Source organism: Carassius carassius, chromosome 1 (genome assembly GCF_963082965.1).
Source record: "Carassius carassius chromosome 1, fCarCar2.1, whole genome shotgun sequence".
NCBI lineage: Eukaryota > Metazoa > Chordata > Actinopteri > Cypriniformes > Cyprinidae > Carassius > Carassius carassius.
The window spans coordinates 43,195,599-43,209,762 of record NC_081755.1 but is presented as its reverse complement, the minus strand read 5'-3'; the positions used below and the strand labels follow the sequence as shown (position 1 = coordinate 43,209,762).

Sequence of the window (14,164 nt, the reverse complement as noted above, 5' to 3'; positions counted from 1 at the left end):
ACCGCCCACAGGGGACAACCACCTCTGACAGATATGAAACATAAGTATATATATCGCAAGCGTCATTTCAGCCACAACTCTCAATAAAAGAAGCACAGTCTTATTCATAATCCTGCTGACATGCTGCACATAAAAGCAGATAAAACAAACATTTGGCAAATGCATCAGAGGCGTCATACTTTTGAGAAAGTGTGTGCAATGTTTTTAACAGACTGCTTAAATGATTCATATTTTCTTTTTTTGGTGGGGGCTACAGCATACGCATCTATATGAATTACTCCAAATTTTGATTTGCCAATATTTAAATTGATATATTTTGTGTAAAAAAAAAAAAAAGACATTCTATGTGTGTTAAAAGATCATCATATTTTGTAGATTTAATCACTTGATTTAAGCGATTAAAGATTTAAACACTCCTTCACAAATACACTCGAGAAAAATAAGTGTGCTTAATTGTTTGTGGTCTGAATTGCGGAACTGCTCGCGGCAGAAATTTTCAACTTTTCACACAACAATTAGATCGCGTTTATGCAAACACTCTAGTACAGATGCTAGCCAATTGCATTCAGGCAACACCGGAAAAATTTATGTGATTGGCTGTTGTCACTATGGTGGTCGAGCGTTGACGAATGAGTTACAAATGTGTAATTAAAAATATTTTAAGTACATAAAATACAAGTTTCAATAAAAATGACATTAAAGTGTATTTTAGTTTACTATTAATGCCTGTCAGTAAATTCAACAGGAATCATATTTCAAAGACAACAGAAGTAATTTCTACTTGCGTTGGTCAAAAACACACTTTAAAGTTAACTAATTGTATTTAATTTAATCTGTAATTAACTTGTGTCCCAAAATATTAAATTCACTTTGCATTTAAGTCTATTCTTAATATTTCCATACACATACTAATGTACTTCTTTTTTACAAGGGTCAAGTATCAGCCAAAAGACGCATCCAAAACAATGAGTATTATTGAAACATTTGTGAATCAAGATGTTATTACGCCAAAAATAAAGATGTATTTCGCATATATTACATTTGGGTCATGAATTCTAGCGAATGTCTCTGATTGACAAGGCTGCAGGAACCCAGCAGCTCTGGGTTCGACTGACAGATTGTGTGATAGTGTGCAATCTGTGGTTGATCTCTGGGTAAAGCTCAGCTGCCCCAGCCACTGACTCATCCTGTCCAGTCATCCGCCGCCTTCTCATTGACCCTAAAACCAGCGCCACCACCACATGCTGGGCACACCATCTTGCTCTCAGGTAATGCAGCTCGAAATCTCTTTGAAATGTCAAAAGAACACAATTTATATCTTTTCTAACATTATTAATGCCTTTACTTGCACTTTCCAGGGTCTAACAATTACTTTTCAAAATCAAATTTAATTCACTGTTGCTGAATAAAAGTATTAAAAAAAACTTCCTGATCTCAAACCTTTTTGAACAGTAGTGTTCCCCACTACCCCCATTTTTATTTTATAACTGATTTCACTGCTAGGTTCTAGTCCATGTAACAATAACAACATTGACCTCCACACTACAGCAGACATTGGGAATGGGAGGACCAGGAAAGTAAAAAGCATTATCCACATTTCCACAACTGAAGAGGGATATAAAGTGGGTTGTGTGTTGAAGGACACGGCTTCAGAGGGAAGGAGATTGGCTGATTGGATGCCTCTCAACACACTCACACATGTACGAGGTGCATCGAATATCACACTATCTACACCTGCATCCCTGAGAGAAACACAATTTGCACGCTGACCTGCGAACTTGATGTGAAACTTATTCTCGGGTTTGAGGATCTGCACGTAGAGAGGGCAGTTTGGGGCAAAGTCCTTCACGGCCCAGGCCCTAAGAATAGTCTGATGGTCCTGTGACAAAGAAAAACAGAGAAAGGGAAGCAAATGAACAGAAGTATACCATTAGTCATTATTTAGTGTAAATTAACATCTAAAGTGCCTGACAACCAGGGGAATCTCATTAAAACATGTAGAGGTCACAAAATCAGAAGAAAAAAATCAGCAAATTATATATTTTAACAAAATAATTATTATATAAAGCATTGTTTCTATGTAAAATTATTACGCTTTTTTTCCCACCACATTCCAGACATTTAGTTTGGAGTTTTTCTTATTCAAATGAGGTATACTGTATTTATAATTTAAATTAGGCAATACATCAAATATCACATTTGCATAATATATCTTCTATAATACAGTAATGATTTTTTTTTTTTTGTATTAAGGTAATTGAAGTTATGGGAGAAGGGAATTAATGCCACAATGCAAAATTAGACCTCCTTTTCCTGATGCTAAATATATTTAGTGATTATTTCTTTTGATTTTGGGTTGAAATTATATTTTCTTGACGGGTTTCGTGAGAGGCATCCAAACTACATTCTCAAACATCACCTACAACTGTCTTCAGGATAAATCATTTCACGTTGAACTGTCAAAATGTGAGATCAGTAGGGAGAATGCCGAAGAGTGAAAGAGAAACGGGCTAATACTGGAGATGTTTGAAATTGCTGCTTCCTATTTTATGGACAGAAATGAGTGGGTTGAAAAGCAGAATGGAAAAAAGGTGGGAAACTTGAGTTGGAGGGGAACGTACAGCAGCAAAGCGGTCCACTTCAAATCGGTTGCTTAGGATAAAACAAGCCTCGGCATCATCCATCCTGCAGCCAATCATGAGGAAAAAAGGCCAGAGAAACAGGGTCAGATTCCATAATGGGAATAAGGAAGGGTAAATAAGAGAGAAATACGGTTACGCCACCATCATGCTATGCCAAGTTATCATGCTAAGCTGTTAGCTTGCTACATTAAAAGATCATTAACATATTTCATGATTAGGACTAAATACACATTTTCCATTAAGCAACGAGTACTATAGAGTACAATTTAGTGGATACATTTATAAGTTTAGGGTTAGTATTTTTTATTTTTTACTTAAATGTATTAGCAAAAATATAAGCTACACACTGCTTTTAAAACCTCTGTTGAACTTTGCAGTGACTGTGGAGTCCTGTAAATAAATGACATTTTATGACTCTGAGTTAATAATGAATGTACTTTAAATACATAATACATACTGTAGATATTTCATCTTAAATATATTAAATAATGCATAGGTGCATTATAGTTATACCTGTGATGTTCCTCTGCATAAACTATAGATTCCATTAAAAGAGTAATATATTTAATTAAAGTTCATTTTAAGTAAAGTTCAAGTACATATAATTATACTTTATGCAGTAAGAATGGTAAAATATATATATATATATTTTTTTTTTTTTTTTTTTTTTTTTGTAGTATAGCTCAATACTTCTTGGAAAGGGAAGGAAATTAAATCAAATTAAATTAAAGGAAAGGAATGGAATGGAAAGGAAAGGAAAGGAAAAGAAAGTGAAGGGATGTGAAGGGATGTGAAGGAAAGGAAAGGAAAGGAAAGGAAAGGAAAGGAAAGGAAAGGAAAGGAAAGGAAAGGGAAGGGAAGGGAAGGGAAGGGAAGGGAAGGGAAGGGAAGGGAAGGGAAGGGAAGGGAAGGGAAGGGAAGGGAAGGGAAGGGAAGGGAAGGGAAGGGAAGGGAAGGGAAGGGAAGGGAAGGGAAGGGAAGGGAAGGGAAGGGAAGGGAAGGGAAGGGAAGGGAAGGGAAGGGAAGGGAATGAAAATAAAAGAAAAGTAAGGGAAGGAATGGAAAGGAAAGGAAAAGTAAATGTAAAGGGAAGGAAAGGAAAGGAAAGGAAAGGAAGGGAAAGGAAAAGGAAATGTAAAGGAAAGGAAAGGAAAGGAAAGGAAAGGAAAGGAAAGAAAAGGAAAGGAAAGGAAAGAAAAGAAAAGGAAGGGAAAGGAAAAGTAAATGTAAAGGGAAGGGAAGGGAAGGGAAGGGAAGGGAAGGGAATGAAAATAAAAGAAAAGTAAGGGAAGGAATGGAAAGGAAAGGAAAAGTAAATGTAAAGGGAAGGAAAGGAAAGGAAAGGAAAGGAAAGGAAAGGAAAGGAAAGGAAAGGAAAGGAAAGGAAGGGAAAGGAAAAGGAAAAGGAAATGTAAAGGAAAGGAAAGGAAAGGAAAGGAAAGGAAAGAAAAGAAAAGGAAAGGAAAGAAAAGAAAAGAAAAGAAAAGGAAGGGAAAGGAAAAGTAAATGTAAAGGGAAGGGAAGTGAAGGGAAGGGAAGGGAAGGGAAGGGAAGGGAAGGGAAGGGAAGGGAAGGGAAGGGAAGGGAAGGGAAGGGAAGGGAAGGGAAGGGAAGGGAAGGGAAGGGAAGGGAAGGGAAGGGAAGGGAAGGGAAGGGAAGGGAAGGGAAGGGAATGAAAGGAAAGGAAAGGAAAAGTAAATGTAAAGGAAAGGAAAAGATGTGACCTGTGGCCAAGTATGGTGCCAATACTCAGAATTTGTGCTCTACAACAACAGTAGATTCTCAGTAAACAACTAGCTGACATTTATTTTTTCTTTTCTATTGCAATATTGTGAACTACACTATAACTGAACTTATAGGATTAATAATAGTAATAGTGGTTTAATCATTACTTATATCGTTAAAGTAATATGGTTAAAGGGTACTGCTAAATGTAATGACAAGCATTTATGGTAGGGGTGCTCCAATCACGATCGGCCGATTGTTAATGCGCATCTCGTCAGTAAAGCCGGTTCTCTAATCAGCGGTAAATTCCATCTGGTGCGCGATTTCACATAGAGCAGCTGTTACTACACAGAGCCGTTGTTAACTGAGAAGATGCGCAAATAAACGCTGATAATGAACGTGGATCTGCGCAGCTTCTCAGTTAATAATGGCTGTGTAGTAACAGCTGCTATATGTGAAATCACGCACCTGATAGAATTTACCGCTGATTAGAGAACCGGCTTTACTGATGAGATGCGCATAACGATCGGCCGATCGTGATCGGAGCACCCCTAATATATGGTAAACTAATATTTACCATAATATTTGTAACAACATATGATGCAACGATGAAGTTGCAATTTATTGCATTTAAAATACATTAACTTTAAAAGTATTATCAAGTCTAAGTATATCAGTCAAAACATCAAAATAGGTGTACTTCTTTAAAGCATTGGTAAAATATTATAAAGGCATAATGATTTCAAAACTACTTTGAAGTAAATCTTTTAATTTGACATTATTATTAAGTTAATTAATATTGTATTATCTGCAAGTACAGTTTTTAAAAACCCCTTTTCAATTTGAAGTCATTTTTCACTTCAGGTGACTAGGATTGTTTACACATTTACTCAGCAGGTCTTACTTCGCCCTCATTAGGTCCTGGTCTTTGAGAGCAGATCCCTGCAGGTAGATGACCCTCTGAGCCCATAGCGGGATATGAAGTATCCTTCGCACCTGGACATCCATCTCAGCGGGACATAAGATGACCACATAGTAGTCCTGGACATGATGAGCTCAACTTAGTGAAAAATGGGGTCAGACAGACACTAGCAAGCTAATGAAACCCGGATCATTCACACATAAATAGCTTGGTGAAATTAAATTGATATTCAGTTAATCCTAGCACAAGAGCCTCGGCTTCCAGCGCTCCTGAAGAGGATTAACCAGCACACAGCGGGGTGTCTGAGCTCAAATTAGCATGAATGTACACAAATTTACAAGTGCGAGTTTACATATGCACACACATACCCACCTGCAGTCTGGGGTGAGCGAAAAACTCGTTGAGAAAGTCCATGAGTAGGTCTATCTTGAGACAGCTGACACACAACACCACGTGCTTCTCAGTCTGGGCACGATAGCGACTGTAGTTCCCCCCAGACTTCTGTCGCTCCATCCACAAAAAAGCCAACTGCTCAAACTACGGGAAATCCAAGTGAACAAAGCTTCATTAAGACGGCTTTGCAAAGTGGCATCAGACTACATATGGCTTTAGTTGGGTTATCAGACCTTTTGTGAAATTAAATTCTGTGGGCAAACTAAAGGGGGCATGGACTCCACAAGGCATCTCAACGTTCCTGTGGTCTCTAGCGCAAAGACATTAGCAACAGATCCTTTAAGTCCTGCAAAGTGTGAGGTGGAGCCTCAATGGATTGCATTTGTTGGTCCATTTTGTGGGTAGCACACCCCATAGATGCTCAATTGGATTGAGATCAGGGAAATCTGAAGGCCAAGGCACACGTTGAACTCTTTGTCATGCCCCTCAAACCAATCCTGAATTATTTTGCAGTGTGGCAAGATGCATTATATTGCTGAAAGAGGCCACTGCCATCAGGGAACACCATTAGCATGCAATGGTGAACATGGAACATGGTCTGCAACCATCTTTAGGTAGGTGGTACATGTCAAAATAACATCCACACGAATGGCAGAACATTGTTCAGAGCAAACACTGCCTATGGCAGCCTGATTTTTTTCTTATAGTTCATCTGCTGCAATCTCTTCTACCACTGCACAGACATCAAGACTGGCTGTTTTTAAGATGCTCTGATCCAGTTGTCTAGCCATCACTGTTTGGCCCTTGTCAGATCCCTTCAGGTCTTTTCACTTGCCCATTTTCCTGCTTCCAACACATGAAATTCAAGAACTCATTGTTCACTTGCTGTCTAATATATACCCCTCTCCCCCCCGACCCCATTGTAAAAATATAATCAATGTTACTGATTTCACCTGTCAGTGGTTTTAAAGGGATAGTTTATCTGAAAATTCTGTTATTAATTACTCACCCGCATGTCTTGGTACTCTTGTGAAAGCACCACAAAGACTGACAAGGAAGAGAACAAATTGTTGAATTCAATATTTTTTTTTTTTTTTGCACACAAGAAGTATTCTCGTAGCTTCATAAAATTAAGTTTAGCCACTGATGGCACAATGACTATTTTAACAATGTCCTTACTGCCCTTCTGGGTCTTGAATGTGTCAGTTGCGTTGCTGTCTATGGGATGGTCAGAAAGCTCTCGGATTTCATCAAAAATATCTCGATTTGTGTTCCGAAGATGAACGAAGGTCTTCCCAGTTTGGAACGTTTGAAACGGGTTTGAGTACTTAATGACAGAATTTCATTTTCGGGTGAACTATCCTTTTAATTTTGTGGCTGCTCAGTGTGTATTATTATTTGTCACCCCACATTTACACAAGACTTTTACTAGTGTGTCTGTACTTTTACTCAAGTACTTGATTTGTTTACTTCATTCACCATCGGTGTGAAGATACTGGTGGTGATGTGGATCATGTTGGTTGTCTTGTGGAGTGTGTGGCTGATATTGGCAGTGAGGTTCTTTTTATGAGTTTCTGTGCAAAAACGCTCAGACGCATGTGTAATAGGGGGCATAAATGTCTGACAAAAGTGCTTTGCTTCCAGTATTGAGTACATTAAGGGATTCTCAGCTAAGATTCAATGTTTTTTGTTGCGAGTCATGTGGAATGTCTGCTATTCAGTGGCTTTCAGGCAAAGGGTATTTGGGAATTGAGATAGGGCACTGTTTAATTGCAATAGAACAGCTTAAAAAAACTGCATTGCAATGTGTGCACAGGGAGCGATGGGATGCGGCAGCTACTGTCAGACTGTTTGTTGAGATGGCTCTCTGCGGGCCATGAGCCATACTGGAGATTTCCCGTCAGGCCAGAAACAAGCACAGCCTCGGACGTAACGCTCACGCACCAGCTGCGTGTGAGGGGCAACAGTAAATGTCAGCTGGTATTTGTGGATGAAAAGAGTAGGAGGGCCTCACTGGAGCCACTGCCATTTCCTGTGTGACAGAAACATCCCAGCCTCCCAAACAGGAAGCTGGCAGGGAAGCCCTCATATCACACATGAAAGACAAGCTTGATCTAATCTCATTCTCTCCCCTGCCCCGCAGGAGGCTCGCGCTCGTGAGCGAGTGTGTGCGAGACTTGTTTGGGTGAGTGTGTGTCAATAATACAAGGTATATGTTGGAAGTGGAATGTGAAACGTGTATCATTAAAGCGCTGTGTTCATAGAAGTGCATCTCAGTGTTCGTCTGTGCGCTTGTGTGTGTCAGACTGTGAAAATCACCAGCTGTGACGCGTCTCATGGGGCCTTCGACTCAGAAGTGATTCGACTCAGTGCCTTTGTCATCATAACCACATAATATTTGCATAAAATGTCTTACAGTTGAAATTATGTGAAGTTGTGTGAAAGAACAAAGCAGAACTACTGTTGAGGAAACTGAATGATAAAATACTTTCTTTCGTTCACTAGGTTCTCTGTAAATGTATAAATAATGTTTAAAATAGTATAATTAAATTTAATTGTTAAGCTAATTTTAGACCAATCAGTAAATTCCAGGACAGAGATGACAGTCTGAAATTGAAAAGAGCTTGGGGCAAAAATAGATCCAAAATGAATTAAAAGTGCCTAAAAAATGTGGGATGTGGCAGCAAAATAGCTCCTTTATGAGTTTTTGTTTTTAATATTTATACCATTTCACACAAGCAATAGTGTTGTTTTCCCCAAATATTAGTTTGATTGCAAATTTGACGTTTAATTTAAAAAGTCAGTTTATATTTATAATATTTTTATAACATGTTGATATTTAAAACATTAATATAATAAGATTAGTTAAGAATTAGAAATGCAGTGTAAATGTAAAATTTCTGGTTTATTCATTCTGCATTACTGAATTTAACAGTAAATACAGTGCAATGGTGGATTTTGTTGATGCTGATTCAATTTGATAAGTAGTAGTGTTTTATAGTTCTAACTGATTTTTTTTATTAAATTCAACAATAATATGCATTTATGCATTATTAATTAATTATGCATTACTTTTACCCCATAAAAGGAAAAAATGCGCTGGGAAATGTAAAAGCTAATTTCTATCACTGACAGTGACATAAAAGGATGAGAGGAAAAGTGACCGTCTGTGCTCATTATTAAATGTTTACTCCGGTATTTCTCACTCAACCACAGTTGCTACTAACATCAGTTGCTCCCTTTATCAACACTGGTTGGCTAAAAATATCCAAATGTGTAAACTGCTGTCTTCCATGGGCTGCAAGATGCCTAAATATTGCTATGATTGCAGGTTATTTTACACACAGAAAATGATAACTTAGGGAATCAGCAATGCATTAAATCTGGATCTCTTTCTAAAAACTGTGCATATAACACGCTTACTTATGTGCACATTTGTACACTAAACTACAACCCGAATTCCGGAAAAGTTGGGACGTTTTTTAAATTTTAATAAAATGAAAACTAAAAGACTTTCAAATCACATGAGCCAATATTTTATTCACAATAGAACATAGATAACATAGCAAATGTTTAAACTGAGAAAGTTTACAATTTTATGCACAAAATGAGCTCATTTCAATTTTGATTTCTGCTACAGGTCTCAAAATAGTTGGGACGGGGCATGTTTACCATGGTGTAGCATCTCCTTTTCTTTTCAAAACAGTTTGAAGACGTCTGGCCATTGAGGCTATGAGTTGCTGGAGTTTTGCTGTTGGAATTTGGTCCCATTCTTGCCTTATATAGATTTCCAGCTGCTGAAGAGTTCGTGGTCGTCTTTGACGTATTTTTCGTTTAATGATGCGCCAAATGTTCTCTATAGGTGAAAGATCTGGACTGCAGGCAGGCCAGGTTAGCACCCGGACTCTTCTACGACGAAGCCATGCTGTTGTTATAGCTGCAGTATGTGGTTTTGCATTGTCCTGCTGAAATAAACAAGGCCTTCCCTGAAATAGACGTTGTTTGGAGGGAAGCATATGTTGCTCTAAAACCTTTATATACCTTTCAGCATTCACAGAGCCTTCCAAAACATGCAAGCTGCCCATACCGTATGCACTTATGCACCCCCATACCATCAGAGATGCTGGCTTTTGAACTGAATGCTGATAACATGCTGGAAGGTCTCCCTCCTCTTTAGCCTGGAGGACACGGCGTACGTGATTTCCAACAAGAATGTCAAATTTGGACTCGTCTGACCATAAAACACTATTCCACTTTGAAATAGTCCATTTTAAATGAGCCTTGGCCCACAGGACACGACGGCGCTTCTGGACCATGTTCACATATGGCTTCCTTTTTGCATGATAGAGCTTTAGTTGGCATCTGCTGATGGCACGGCGGATTGTGTTTACCGACAGTGGTTTCTGAAAGTATTCCTGGGCCCATTTAGTAATGTCATTGACACAATCATGCCGATGAGTGATGCAGTGTCGTCTGAGAGCCCGAAGACCACGGGCATCCAATAAAGGTCTCCTGCCTTGTCCCTTACGCACAGAGATTTCTCCAGTTTCTCTGAATCTTTTGATGATGTTATGCACTGTAGATGATGAGATTTGCAAAGCCTTTGCAATTTGACGTTGAGGAACATTGTTTTTAAAGTTTTCCACAATTTTTTTACGCAGTCTTTCACAGATTGGAGAGCCTCTGCCCATCTTTACTTCTGAGAGACTCTGCTTCTCTAAGACAAAGCTTTTATAGCTAATCATGTAACAGACCTGATATCAATTAACTTAATTAATCACTAGATGTTCTCCCAGCTGAATCTTTTCAAAACTGCTTGCTTTTTTAGCCATTTGTTGCCCCCGTGCCAACTTTTTTGAGACCTGTAGCAGGCATTAAATTTTAAATGAGCTAATTAAGTGGATAAAATTGTAAACTTTCTCAGTTTAAACATTTGCTACGTTATCTATGTTCTATTGTGAATAAAATATTGGCTCATGTGATTTGAAATTCCTTTAGTTTTCATTTTATTAAAATTTAAAAAACGTCCCAACTTTTCCGGAATTCGGGTTGTAGCTGATATTCAGACAAAGAATTATTGCCAGGTACTTTGTCTGGTTTTGATCCACAAATGAAAAGTAGTGACTTGTAGTGACACAGTAGTGACTTGTTTCATTCCCGAGTCAGTTGCATTAATTATTCTGTGACATATATGTGTCTATACAGTACGATGAAAAGTGTGATTGTCTGAGTGTGTTTTATTTACCTGTATTGGTAGAACTATAAGAGCCACACAGATCATGATGACCACCAGCAGCTGAGAGGGCCAGATCTGAGGTGTAACATCCCCAAATCCCACCGTAGAGAACGTGACAACACAGAAATACAGAGAGTCAAAGAGCGTCAGGTTGTTCCCTGCTCGTTCCAAGTGCTGAATACCACAAATACTGGAAAAGAGAGAGAAAAGGGACTAAGAACAGCTGAAATATGGATTTAAAGGCATAGTTCACCTAGACATGAAAAGTCTGTCATTATTTACTCACCTTCATTTTGTTCCAAAACTGTATGATGTTATTTTAAATGATTTTTAGAGCCTGACAGACATGGTCACTAAGAACTGTAGTATTCTTAATAACTTCCACCTGTGTCCCATGATAAATGGACATGGTCCATTTGGGAATGGACATGGTGGTGAGTAAATAAACTCTAAATAAACTATTCCTAGAAAGGCTTTTCAGGTGGACAGGTTTGCAGGGATTTGCATGTGTACGGAAAGCCAGAGGGTTTATATCATCATCAGATGGTTTGGAGCAAACTGTGATAAACACGAGCCAAAACACAATAACTGTGTGGTGAGCCACGTGCACAACGACATGATGCGAACGCTGTTTGTCTCTCTGTATCTTTCAGTACAGCCAGTGTGTGTGTGAGTGTTTGTGTATTTGCTCATGTTAAAAGGCCGGTTGAGTCAACATGCAGCTGTCAGTGGTGAAAAGGTCATTCATTTCTCTCCCTTCTGTTTTACAAACGCACCGCTACCCTGCACATTCAGCACCTCCCTGCTATGTACCTCATGGAACAAGAGAACACACACAACATGGCGTTTAATTAATCAGCACTTTAGAAACATTATCCTATCAACTAATGACCAGCAGCACCATCGCAGTAGCTCATATTCTGCAGTGTACAATGCAAAAAGGCCTTGTTCTACATTTCACGTCTACTTATAACATTTCTTGCACCAAACGTGCAACCTCAATAAATAATTATTTTAACCTAAATAAACTCCTAATCAGGCCCTGTTTTTGTTTTTCTCTCACCAGGTAAAGATGAGGCAGAGCAGGGTGCTGATGAGGATGAGCACCTGGTTGAACATGGCCGAGTGTGTTCGCTGAATAGCTCTGTGCAGGTCGTTCTGAAAAACAACAAGAACAGAGAGATTAAAGACGGCAGAGATGAGAGACAGTGAGACGTTTAATAACACTGCCATTGCGCTTGTACTTATGATAAAAATCCGAAAACAATTATCCAGAGCTCTGGCAAATTCGATAACCAGCAAGCTTTCAGCAGCAGAGGACAATCAGGAAAATAAGGCATGAGGAGGAAGTGAGATAGAGAAGGAGAGGAAAATAAGAGCTTTGTGATGAAAGTGGATACACACTGACACAATTGCTCTGAAAGAAAGGATAGAAGATGGGCTTCATTTCTTACAATCATGTTCTCGAGAGCGTGTTTGGCCAGCCAGCAGTTCAGGAAAACAGGAATGAACAAGTTTCTGAGGGAAGGCAAAATCACCTGATTGGAAAGAAAAAAAACCTTCGTTTCTTTCAAATTCAAAGGGTTTTGTGGTACAGCTATAACACACAATACAGCAATTCAGGAGCACTGTTGCGCCACTGATTAATTTTTAGCATCATAGCAAAAATATACACATTTCAGTTATTTCTAGCTTATGTAAATTATGAAACATGGCAGCTTTCTATTGCATTGTTCTCACTGAATTCAACCCACAATAAACACACTATGAACTGCTCAGTTGGAGCAGTTATTTTTAATGAATCAGTAGAAGCAGACTATTCAAACAAGAGTCATTAATCTGAATCACACAGCTTAATTTCTCATTTATACATCTTAGACTGCTCACTCAGAAACACAGGTTAAGACTGTTATTATTTAAATAACATTCATATCAGTTTCAGGGTTTGTTGTAAAAATGGAAATAAAATAAATAATAAAATAAAACATATAATAAAAAGTACAATAAATGTATTATTCTTATTTTAACTACTATTATTATAGTTTAATAAAAATTAAGTAATAACAGTTTTTATTTTTTATTTTATTTATTTATTTATTTTTTTTACCTTTTTTTTGTTTACTACTATTACTACCGCTAATAAAATAATGTCAGACTCCAAATTTTTTTTTTTACTGGTTGTAAAATAAAATTACTTATTTCAGTTATGATATGATACGACGTTATGTTATGTTATGTTATGTTATGCTATGCTCTGTTATGCTATGTTATATGTTTTATTATGTTATGTTATGTTATGCTATATTATGCTATGCTATGTTATATGCTATGCTATGTTATGCTAATCTATGTTATGTTGTGCTGTTATGTTACATGTTATGCTATGCTATGCTATGCTATGTTTGTTATGTTATGCTATGCTATGTTACATGTTATGTTACGTTATGTTATATTTTGTTGTTATGTTATGTTGTTATGCTATGCTGTTATGTTATGCTATGTTACATGTTATGTTATTTTGTTATGTTATGTTATGTTATGTTATGTTATGTTATGTTATGTTATGTTATGTTATGTTATGCTATGCTTTGCTATGTTATGTTACAGGTTAAGTTACATGCTATGTTATGTTATGTTATGTTATATGTTAAATTATTATATATGTTATGTTATGTTATGTTATGTTATGTTACAGGTTAGGTTACATGTTATTTTATGTTATGCTATGCTTTGCTATGTTATGTTACAGGTTAAGTTACATGTTATGTTATGTTATGTTTTATGTTAAATTATTATATATGTTATGTTATGTTATGTTACAGGTTAGGTTACATGTTATGTTATGTTATGTTATACTATGCTTTGCTATGTTATGTTACATGTTATGTTATGTTATATGTTATATCTTATGTTAGGTTATATGTTATGTTATGTTATATGTTATATGTTATATGTTATATGTTATACTATGCTATGCTATGCTATGCTATGCTATACTTTGCTATGCTATGCTATGTTACATGTTATGATACATTATGTTATGTTATGTTATATGTTATGTTATGTTATATGTTATGTTATGTTATGTTATGCTATGTTATGTTATGTTATGTTATGTAGGTGGAGTGGGCTATGCAGTGAAAATCCCATTGGCTTGTTGTACTCACAGTGATCACGAAAGGAACGGCGCTGATCATCTCCAGAACGAACGGAATGCGCAACACTTGCTCCCAAACATTCCCCTGG

General features: G+C 37.4%; 1 protein-coding gene across 2 annotated transcripts in view; it reads right to left on the bottom strand.

Moving 5' to 3' along the window:
• The window catches only part of LOC132151733 (potassium channel subfamily T member 2-like), an 89,174-nt gene that overhangs the window by 29,333 nt on the left and 45,677 nt on the right, over window positions 1–14,164 (bottom strand). For both annotated transcript variants that reach the window (XM_059560066.1, XM_059560076.1), the window contains exons 7-14: window positions 14,086–14,160; window positions 12,373–12,456; window positions 11,982–12,076; window positions 10,928–11,108; window positions 5,662–5,826; window positions 5,272–5,408; window positions 2,622–2,685; window positions 1,771–1,879 (exon numbers count right to left, since the gene is read on the bottom strand). In XM_059560066.1, the coding sequence (XP_059416049.1) occupies window positions 1,771–1,879; window positions 2,622–2,685; window positions 5,272–5,408; window positions 5,662–5,826; window positions 10,928–11,108; window positions 11,982–12,076; window positions 12,373–12,456; window positions 14,086–14,160 (910 nt within the window). The remainder of the gene's footprint in view (window positions 1–1,770; window positions 1,880–2,621; window positions 2,686–5,271; window positions 5,409–5,661; window positions 5,827–10,927; window positions 11,109–11,981; window positions 12,077–12,372; window positions 12,457–14,085; window positions 14,161–14,164) is intronic.